The sequence below is a fragment of the Magnolia sinica genome, chromosome 9 (genome assembly GCF_029962835.1).
Source record: "Magnolia sinica isolate HGM2019 chromosome 9, MsV1, whole genome shotgun sequence".
Lineage (NCBI taxonomy): Eukaryota > Viridiplantae > Streptophyta > Magnoliopsida > Magnoliales > Magnoliaceae > Magnolia > Magnolia sinica.
This window is the reverse complement of record NC_080581.1, coordinates 6,623,801-6,635,165: the sequence shown is the minus strand read 5'-3', so window position 1 is coordinate 6,635,165 and position 11,365 is coordinate 6,623,801. Positions and strand designations below refer to the sequence as shown.

Below are 11,365 nucleotides of genomic sequence, written 5' to 3'. Positions count from 1 at the left end.
AAAGTTATGGTAGGCCTTACAAATGTTTTAACGGTCAGAATCATTCTCCAACTGCTATTTGTGGTGTGATCCATTTCAGCTTCGGATATGAGTCCATTTCAGCTTCGGATATGACTCATTTTTGATATCATGTTCTAAAATGATATGGCAAAATGAATGAACGGTTAGATATAATAAATACATCATTTTCAGGCCCATATAACTTTGATCTCCTTTGAACCGTTCGTACAGTTCGGAACTCGAGGAGCGTCAGTGCTCGTCTTCGCACGGCACGTTTACACACCAGCCAGGTCGGTGGTGGCTGCTGTACCAGCCAATCCGCTTCTCCTTTAGACCTAGTCAACATCTCTATGGCACGTGCCATCAACCGCCACCCCCCCCCCCCTTCTCTCTCTCTCTCTCCAGAAAGCCAAACCTACTACTGGCCTGACGGAGCACTCACTTTCTATAAACCCTCAAGTCTCCGATTCCCCTTCTCTGCTAAACCTACGCACCCTTCCTAAACGTGTACCCCAAACCCCATCCCACCGATGTTCGCTCCCAAGAAACCCCACGTCGCGATCTTCGCATTCCCCTTCGGGACCCACGCCGCCCCTCTCCTCTCCCTCTCCCGCCGGCTCGCCGCTAACGCCGCAAACGCCAGCTTCTCCTTCTTCAGCACCCCCAAATCCAACGGCTCTCTTTCATCGATCTTCGCCGCATCCGCCCCCCTCCCCAATCTCAAGATCTACGACGTCTCTGATGGTGTGCCTGAGGGCTACGTTCCTCTCGGTAAGCCGCAGGAGGACATCGAGCTATTCCTGAAGGCGACGCCTGGTAATTTCAAAGAGGCGTTGGAGACTGTGGTGAAGGAGATGGGGGAGGTTACCTGCGTGCTTACCGATTCGTTTCTGTGGTTCTCGGGAGATATGGCGGAGGAGAGTGGCGTGCCGTGGGTGACGTTCTGGACAAGCGGGGCTTGTAGTATCGCGGCGCATTTTTATACGGAGCTCTTCCGGCGCAAGTTAGGGACAGGAACTGATGGTAATCGCTCAGACTCCAGCTCTTTCTTATTCTCCTTATATCTGGGTACCAGGACCGCTGATCTTGATGGGCCACCCTATTAGCCATCTAGATGTGATGCGTTGGTACGGACTGCTGCTTTAACCGTTTTTTTTCTGAGTCCGGATCCTCTGTTATCAAGTCAACAGAGAATTACTGATACTCAAATTCTCATTGGTCCATGTCAGCACTCACTAAAAAAAATATAAAATAAAAAACAGCTTCGGACGCCAAACCATTAGGGTAACAGGAATTCTCTGTTGACCTGATAACAGAGGATCCCGACTCTTTTTTTATAGGCAACTGATCGGATGGATATCACAGTCCATTCCCCTCGGAATCCGGTTCCTGATCCGCAGTTTGTAACATGAGCGGTCACCATGTGGCGGCTTACCAGAACAACGGTCCTGATCAGCAGACATATCTGCTGCGTGTATTGCGAGTATGCAATTGCACAGAGCTTCTGTGCAGCGACCTTTTTTTTTAAAATCACGGGGCGTATATTAAGTTGGGATTGTGATTCTGTACGGCATGCATTTCGGAGATCTGGGCCGTTCATCAAGTGGGGTACATCGTGATGATGCGATCCGATAATCAGGCAGGTCAAAACATTTGTAAAAAAAAGGGGCGATCTTGAAGAAGTCAAGTAGCAAAAGTTCACAGTGCGCGCTGCCTGATGAATGGCCTTGATATCTAACACGTGTGCCATACTCACGGATCCGTGATTTGTATTACCAGCTTTCATCGATGATAACAGGTTTTGGCTTCTACCTAAGTGGGTTTCGGTAGCATGCGGGGGACGCGGATTAGCTACTAACAGGTTGAGTAGCGAGACTCGTTGCTGAAGTGACGTCACCAAGTTCTGTGGGGGCCACCATTATATATGTGTTGTATCCACATTGTCAGAGATCATTTTGGGGAAAGAATGAGGCAGATCCAAAACTGGAGTGGACCCCACCATAAAAAAACAGTGGGGAGAGTGACGCCCACCGTTGAAACCTTCCTAAGGTCCACCGTGAACGGTTTACGTGAGATCCAAACACAAATATCAGTTTGATCGAAAACTTTTGTGGCCGTTAGAAGTTTTTAACGGTGGCGTGACTCTCTCCACTGTTTTCTGTGGTGGGGTCTACTCGAGATTTGGATATGATTCGTTCTTTGGCTCATTCCCTAAAATGATTTCTCCGAATGTGTGGACGGTGTTGATACAAAACATACATCAGGGTAGGACCCACAGAACTAGGTGACGTCACTTCCGTAGCGAGTCTCGCCACTCAACCTCACAGTAGCAAATCCGCGTCCAGCATGCGGGGTTCCTTAGTCTCCACCGTTGGATGACATCCCTACATGACCTGATGAACGGGCGGAATCGATAACATCTGTGAATTAACGGTGGGAACCAGGCACGCATGGTTGTGTGATGCGGGCGGTATTACCATCAGAAGTCAAAAGGATTCAAAACCGTTCGGGAAGGAAGGGCTGTCAACGGGCCAGGCCTGGGGTAGGTCTCCGCCTGGATTTTGAACTATTTCCGGCCGGCCTAATTTAAAATTCGGAATTTTCAGGCTGAGCCCAGCCCATTGACACCCTTGAAGGGTTAATAGAAGCGGAACCCCGGGCACAGAAATATTCCGGTGCTCGGGGCTGTGTGGGGCCCAGAGATGTACATGAAAAATCCTCTTCGTTCATCTGTTTTGCAAGACCACAGTAGGACAGGATTCTAAGAAGAAGGCATATCCAAAGCTCATGTGAGCCATATCACACGAAACAGGGGAATTGAACGGCCACCATTGGATACTTTGTGGGGGCGATGGAAGTTTTGTGTCTGGATGATATTTGTACCTACAGTTTATCTGAGTGGTAATAACCATATGAACGGTTTGGATGGCATTTAGACATCATGGTCGTCTCCAGGAAGGTTTCAACGGTGGGCGGCTCAGTTCCCACTGTTTCGCAGTCCAGCTGCAAACAACCTCTTGCGTGGCCCACTTGAGTTTTGGATCCACCTAATTTTTTAGTTTCATGCCCTAAAATGAGCTCTCAAAATGGATGGACGGTGTGGATTTCTCACAAACATGTAGTTGGATCCCACCTCGCTCCCAGCGCAGGAGAGCGGCGTCCGTGGTTACGTAATCAGTTCTTGAAATAGAGAAAAAAATACACATTTGGTACATTTAACTAAATGGGTGGAGCGGATTAGGTGTGGCCCTATGGGGGCCACCTTGATGTATCTATTTTATATAATGGCTGTCCATCCGTTTTGTCAGATCATTTTAGAGAAGTCCACCTGGCCCATCGCCAACAGCAGCCTACTAGTAAGTTAAACCCGCCACATGGTATGTGTACCGAACAGATTGGGTGTGCCCCGGCCTCACTAAAGATGGTGCCACCCTTACTGTGGGTCCCACCTTGATGTATTTATTGTATATCCATTACCTCCTTCGTTTTTTAGATAAATTTTGAGCATGAGCCCAACAAATGAAGAAGATCCAACTCTCACTGGACCATGCTATAGGAAACAGTTTGAAAGTCCTATTATTAAAAACTTACTAGGGCCATTGTAATGTTTTTTTTGCCTCCAACCGCTTGATAAGGTCACATAAACGTGGATGAAGGGAACAAACAATTATCAGTTTAATCCAAAACTGTTGTGACCCAGTAAGGGTCAATCACTACTATTTCTTATGGTATGGTCCACCTGAGAATTGGATCTGCTTTATTTTTCGGATTATTCCCTGAAATGGTATGAAAAAACAGATGGACGGTGTGGATATAGAAGACATACATTAAGATGGGCCCGACGGTAAGGGCTAACCGTCTTGGGTGAGGCCGGGCCGCACCTAATCCCCTCTCGGTGGTGTTGGGGTCAATCCATTCCTGTTGGTACGGGCAGAGATACTATCCCATCTGTGCAAAACATCAGCCATATCTGCTTTCCGGGCGACACTATAAAAACCAATTTCTAGCCATAGATAAAAGAGAAAAATCAAGTGTGGTCTACTTGATGAGCGGATATGGCTGTCTTTTTGCACGAGAGATCCTGATACTAAGGGAAACGCATTGGACGGGTTGGATGTCGCATTTAATACATGGAAATTGAAAGTTCTTCGTAGGTTGATCTGTTACTGGCATAGTCCAAAAAACGGTTGGATTTGACGCCACGTCTCTTTTATATTTGTTATCTGACGAACGAACGGCCCTTTTTATTCGTTTTATTTATACTTGCGCTGACACTTGGCAGTCCTGGCGACGCGGCGAGACGAGCCACTGGACTTCGTCCCGGGCTTCTCCGGGCTGCGAGTGTGCGACCTGCCGGAAGGAATCGTCTTCGGCAACCTGGATTCCCTCTTCTCGCGCCTCCTCCACCGCATGGCCGAGGAGTCGGCACGTGCGACGGCCGTGGCCATCAACACCTTCGACGGCCTGGATTCCACCATCCTGACCGATCTAAAGTCTAAGTTCCGCAGCTGCCTCGCGATGGGCCCGCTCTCCCTCATGTCCCCGCTCCCGCAAGAGACCGACGCTCACGCCTGCCTCGCGTGGCTCGACCGCTTCGCCCACAAACCTGCCTCCGTGGCGTACGTTAGCTTCGGCACGGTGATGACGCCCCCGCCCGCCGAGCTGGCGGCCCTGGCCGAAGGTCTGGAGGAGAGTGGGGCCCCCTTCCTGTGGTCCCTGAGAGAGAAGGCGAGGGAGGGATTGCCAGCTGGATTCCAGGAGCGGACGGCCGGGAGGGGCCTCTTCGTGTCGTGGGCCCCGCAGACGATGGTACTGGGCCACGTGGCGTTGGGGGCGTTCGTGACGCACTGCGGGTGGAACTCGGTGTTGGAAAGCATCACGGCCGGGGTGCCGATGATCTGCCGTCCGTTCTTCGGGGACCAGAGGCTGAACGCCCGGATGGTGTCGCACGTGTGGCGGATCGGGGTGGAGGCGGAGGGCCGGTTGCTGACGAGGGACGGTGTGGTGGGGTCCATGGAGCTGGTGCTTAGGAAGGATGAAGGGAGGGGAATGAGAGAGAGAGCTTGCGCGCTGAGAGACATGGCCAAGGAAGCAGTTGGAAACGGCGGGAGTTCTGTCGATAGTTTTAGTAAGCTTTTGGGAATAGTTGTCTCTAGGCGTTAAAAGGTTTTTTCTTTTCTGAAGAGATGTAAATTAGGTTTTTCGCCACTTTCATTAGAAATTAGGAGTCGGAGATGTTTGAATTTTACACCATATGCCTATGTGTAAATGGTTAAGACTGTGGTACTCTTCACACGTGATTGTTATTTGCACTAATAAAATGTAGGTGATACTGCACGTTAACCCAACATTGGTTGTTACTTGTTCATCCCTGTTGTCGACCTTTCCTGCGTGAATCAATCTTAGCAGGTTACTAGTGATCCATGTGGTGTATTTGAAGATATGCGAACACAAGTGATTTTACGGTAATACAAATATCTTTATAAATATACAAAGAGGATTTTATGGTAATATATCCTAAGCATGGCCAATAGAGAAACGATTATGTATACGCGGTTATAAGCAAGCAACCCATAAAGTGTATAATGATTATAACAACAATAAGAACTTGAGAAGAATCTAGATGGTTAGGATAAAACTATAAATAAAATGAAATTCAATGGAAGAAATTGTCTCATACCAACTCAATCAAATCTAAACATTATCCTTTTAATTACCAGTTCATTACATTTCTTAGTATAATCGTTTACATTTCGCTTATTGTTTACATTCCATAATGTAATTCGTCGTGTTAATCGAATAGTTGTTAGTCTTAGATGTAATTTAAGTCTACGCTTATACACTCTATTGAAAGGTGCTTCACAACCATTCTTTGTGACCAACTACAAAATCCTTTCCTCATTTCTCTTTCATCTATATTTTTTTAAAAAAAATCCTTTCTTTTTACGGAAGGTAAAGGTGTGGCCCATCATCAGAGGACGAACCCTACCCTCTGAATATCACTTGATCTTGTTTACACATTGAGCGAATGGTTGAATAGGCGGCCGATCTCATTCGATTTCAGTCATATATTGCGTATCTTCCTATCTCGGTGCTTGGGATCATAGTTGTTTGGTTTGAATTGGGCCGCAAATTCAATTCTAGCACGCCGTATTCAAACTACCGAAAACTAGTAACAACAAGTTTTGGCACACCTGGTGGGACCGTCTCTAACTTACTGACATAACTTTATCAATTAGAATTATGAATAAAAGAAGCAATCAAATTACTAGGGTCGAACCCTCTACACCAACCGTACTGCCTCCAACCGAGAATATAATGGTTTAAGCGACCCCTGAAGCATTGAATCTGGACAATAGCACGACACTTGGCATCGGGAATCAAGAAGAGGCGTCGATCTCTTGGATCATTTCTCTGGAGGAAATGATATGGTTGTACTTGGAATGTATAACTGAGTATCCAACATGTTTAAGAATACATAAAATGCCCAAGTTGAGTAATTCCGTATTCAAACTGAGAATACCAATAGATATATGGCTAGTCTGTAAGGCCGGTATCTTAGACCGTACCATTCTGTAGGCTTCCTCGATCCTCTCGATTGAATTTCGGCAACCCTCGACTTGTATCCGACGTTTGCGCGCAATCCTAAGCCGAGTCCTGCATACCGGAGTTGGCTCGAGCCGAAACTTGTGCCTTAGCAACCGTGCCGTCACCGTGGTTCTAACGCCATATCTCGCGCACCGATGCGATACCCGGGCCAAGAGTTGTGGGCTCGCGTTTATCTCGAGGAAAACACCACGCGTTGCGAAACCTGAGAAAATCTCTACCAAACGTCACATCAATCAAGTCAAGTACATCATCCATACCCCATGCAACCTCACCCTATCACAAGTACAAGCACCCATCCCCTCTTTCCCCAAGTCAACTCTCTCTCTCTCCACCCATCCCTCTTTTACCCAAATTTCAACCAAACCCATACATTTCCTTCCCCATTCCTTATAACACTCATTCCACCCATCTCTTATCAATCCATCACTCCTCTCTCTCTCTCTCTCATGCTCTAACAATTCCCCTAACTCCCAAGAGAGAGCTTCCCACGTCCAAAGCTCCCCAAGTCTCCCAAGCCAAGTGTGACCACTTTCCTACCCTCTCATCTCCCATCTTAACCCTTCATTCTTCATCAACCTCCATCAAGATCAAAGACAAGGAGCCTAGGAGTCCAAGGAGCTAAAGAAGGAGGCCACATGTGGGTGATCCACCATTAATTTTATTATTTTAAGGGTCCACTTTTGTGGGACCCACTTGATGTATGCATTGTATAAGGGAGGGCCCAATAGTGGCGGGGTCCCCCCCTTCACGTTTCTCTCTCTCTCTATCTCTCTCTTTCATTGTTGATGGCCCAACCGGTGATTTACATAATTTATCCAGGCTGTCCATTTAGTGGACCACACCACAGTCCATTTGTGGGGCCCACACTGCTGCCTGTCCTTTTGGACGGGCCTTGATGAAGGAAAGACACAAATATCAACCTTATTCAGGCCGTTGGTGGGCCACACATGTGGACCCAACCCTTAATGCATGTATTATATCAGCACCGTCCATCTGGACGGTGCCATGTAGGCCCTACCATGTTATATGGTTTGGACGCTGGATGGTTTATAAAAAAATAAAATAAAAATAAAATAATAGTAATATATATACATGAAATATGTATCATATAATATACATATAGTATGTATGTATATGGTGGGCCCATGTGGGACCCACCCACTGGACGGAGTGGTTGGTATACCTCACACCAGCAGGCAGTTGGTGTAATTGACGTCAACAAGTTCTAAGGACCCCACCGTGATGTAAGGGTACGGGTGGGACCCACCTTAATGTTTGCATTGTATCCACACCGTCCGTCTTGGACAGAGTAGTGCGGGTCCTACCTCAATGTATGGGTCTTATTCAGCGCCGTCTAGCAGCTGTTGGACGGTAGGACCCATCGCTGATGTAATTATTTCATCTGTACCATCCATGCCATGTGCGGTCCCACCATGATGCAGCTGCACCGTCTGACCACCCACCATGATGCAGGTGCTGTGTCTACACCGTCCAACCATTTTGAGAGATAATTTTAGGGCTTGAGATTAAAAATAAGACAGATCTAATTCTCAAGTGGACCACACTGCAGAAACAGTGGGATTAAACGTCTACCATTGAAACCCCTTTGGTTACAAAAGTTTTGGACCATTATGGTATTTATTTTTCCTCCCAGTTCAGGTCCTTGTGACCTTATGAACAGACTGGATGGTAAATGAACGCTATGGTGGGCCCATTGAGGTTTTGACAGTGGGAAATCATTATTTCCACTGTTATTTGTGGTATGGTTTAGATGACCTTTTGATATTATTCATTTTTTTTTGGATAATGCTCTAAATTGATCCCTAAAGATGGATGAATGGTGTAGTTGGTACGGCCCATTTGATTTGGCCCATTTGATGTATTTGGGGTCCATTTGATGTAATTGGAGCCTATTTGGTGAGGCCCGATGTGATGTACTTGGGGTTCATTTGATAAGGCCCAATGTGATATATGAGGCCCTTGTAAGAGGCCCAACTTGTTGTATTTGCGGAGGCCCATCGTGATATATATTAGGCCCTTGAGTGAGTCCAATGATGATGTACATTAGGCCCTTGTGTGAGACCGTGGGCCCACTGTATGTTTGGCCTTATGTGGGCCACTCCTTAAGAGCAATGTTGGTTGAATGTTTACATTGATGGGCAGTGATGGTTAAATGTAAACATTGTGACCTTCCCTTAGGCCTGGTTAGGCCCATTTTCATCATTCTTTAGTGGGTCAACCCAAATTATTGGGCCCCATTGATATTGCTTGATTCATCATTGGTCATCCATTTATGGACCTTGCCTTGCGTCGAGGTCGATTCTGATTATCGAGGCCGATTCCGATTGTCGAGGACGATTCTGATTGTCGAGGCTGATTTCGATTGTTAAGACCAATTATATAGGCCGATTCCGATTGTTGAGGCCAATTATCGAGGCTGATTCTGATTTGTCGAGGCCAATTTCGATTATCGAGGCCGATTGTCGAAGCCGAATATTGAGGCCAATTGTCGAGGCCTAATGTGATGTATATGCGGCCCTTATTTAACGTCCATTGTGATGTGTATTCAGTCCGTATTTAAGGCCCAATGTGATGTATATGAGGCCTATGTGATGAGGCCCATTGTGGTGCATTTGAGGGCCAGGCGATGGAGCTAGTTGTGATGTAAATTAGACCCATATGAGAGGCCCATCGTGATGTGTATTAAGCTCTTGAGTGAGGCTCATGGTGTTGTATATTAGGCTCTTGTATGAGGCTATAAGTCCACTATATGTTAGGCTCTATGTGGGTCATTCCTTGGGGACAATGTTAGTTAAATGTCCACATTGTCGAGGTCGATTGTTGATGCCGGTTATTGATACCGATTATGAGTATGTGACAGCATAACATCATGATACATGCACATACCCATCATCTGCATGTTTGTTATGAGATATGATTGACCATTGCATATGCCATAGTGCCGGTGGTTTATGAGACTCCCTGATAGGCAGAGTTATCCCACATGAGCGCACGGTATATGCAGGATTGATGCATGATTGGACTATATGACTCATACATCTTGCATTGTGTGATTGTGATTACTGTACGCCCTAGCGATATCAGGGCTGTGGTCTCCACAGACATGTCATGGATGACTAGATGATACACCAAAAATCTTTTTCTACATGGGATGTCATAGATATCCCTGGGTGAAATTCTCTAAACCCTCTAGGTACCAGAGGATGCTTCAACGTCGAGACCGAGTGGATACATATGAGCGCGTTTAGTAGGCCGCGTCTCCCACTGTGTCGTGGTCGGTTGGAAGGGGGTGTGGCCTTACTCACTTGAGGGAGTAAGCAATACTAGGCTGAGTTTGACCAGCTTAAGGAATGAGTCTGCTATTGATGAGCCGGGCCTGATATTGGCAAGTGGATAGTGAGGTCTCTTCCACTTATCCAGTTGTGCGCTTGATGGGGCGGCAGGTGTCGTACAGTGTACTAGACCCCGGTGATGATCTCAGAAATGTACAGTATTGATTTGTGGAGCAGGAGTTACATACTCAGCATTATATTCATTTATTCACTATCCACTCGGGCTAGTGGTGTGCAATTAATTGTTATGTGTACTTTCACAATTGCTAGGATTTCGGTTGGGGCGCGTGACTAACTTGAGATCAGAAGCTTATCACATTGAGTCTATCTATCCAAATTTAGGTATGTGACTAGTTTGAATAAAAGTCCTTTGTGATAGGCCCCATAGCCTGCAATACTACGTACTATTATCCGACTTCATACTTCAGCTTGGTCATTTCATTCGCACCACATATTACATATTGCATTACATCCTCAGCATATGGTATTTTAGGTTGCTATGTTTCTGTATTTATATGATCTAGATGAGGCTGATGATATTCGTAGCTCTTCCGAATTGTATATTATATTGCATCCTTGATATCTGATATCTGGTTCATTATGTTTCCTCATTACATAGCCAATTTACATTACTTTCTCAGTATATGACATTGGCTTATTATATCTTTTCATCGTATATCTTAGATGAGGTTGATGATATTTTTATGAATTTGTCAGTATTTCTGCTTACTCTGATATTGTATGGTTCGTGAACTTACCAGTATTTTCGTTTACTCTGATATTACATTCTGAGCACGCATATACTGCTCATACACTTGCACCACCCTCTAAGCTTTCTATAAGCTTATGCACGATAGATGCGTATGGGTAGCATTAGGTTGCAGCAGCGTTGAGCATGGAGCGTGCAGCCATCTTCTAGGGCTTTGATTTTTAATATATGTATTTCCCTTTCAGTACTTTATTCAAATGTTTATATTAGTGGATATGTAATGATGATGTTGTTCTTGTGATTTGGGTATACTTGTGGTTATATTTCTTATGAGATAAATTCGTGTTGAAAATCCTCCTTGTAGGATCCCAAGATCGGCATCTGGCGTATGAGCGTTGTGAGTCGATAATGGGGTACTACGGAGGCTGTCGGCACCGGATTCAGCGATCGAGAATTTTGTGAGCCTGGTTTTCGAATTTGGGGCGTGACATAGTTAGACTGAGGCCTTGTATCAATTGATGGCGATGATAGCCAAATAATGACAACGATAGTGTAGTATAATGCTGAGGAAAGTTTAATCGGCAATGTGGCTCAGCCACCATTTGTGCCCCCTCAGGGAAATCCACCACTAATTCCAGTTCAAGAGACACGGAATGCTCCATCTCCTCCTAAGTTTAGACAACTAGAGTTGGAG

General features: G+C 45.9%; 1 protein-coding gene and 1 long non-coding RNA gene across 2 annotated transcripts; both read left to right on the top strand.

Annotated features, from left to right (window-relative positions):
- The first annotated feature begins 389 nt into the window (after nt 1-389).
- Nucleotides 390-5,293, top strand: LOC131256771 (anthocyanidin 3-O-glucosyltransferase 7-like). Its single transcript, XM_058257812.1, has 2 exons — nt 390-1,023; nt 4,283-5,293. The coding sequence occupies exons 1-2, from the start codon at nt 531-533 to the stop codon at nt 5,161-5,163; spliced, it is 1,374 nt and encodes a 457-aa protein (XP_058113795.1). The 5' UTR covers nt 390-530; the 3' UTR covers nt 5,164-5,293.
- LOC131256773 (uncharacterized) lies at nt 1,031-1,531 on the top strand. The gene is made up of 2 exons (XR_009176937.1): nt 1,031-1,161; nt 1,341-1,531. It is a non-coding gene; the product is annotated as an uncharacterized LOC131256773 (long non-coding RNA).
- Nucleotides 5,294-11,365: the final 6,072 nt, after the last annotated feature.

Coding starts and splice junctions, on each gene's coding strand:
- LOC131256771 (XM_058257812.1), top strand. CDS start 531: ATGTTCGCTCCCAAGAAACCCCACGTCGCGATCTTCGCATTCCCCTTC. Junction 1,024..4,282: donor GTTAGGGACAGGAACTGATG/GTAATCGCTCAG, acceptor GACACTTGGCAG/TCCTGGCGACGCGGCGAGAC.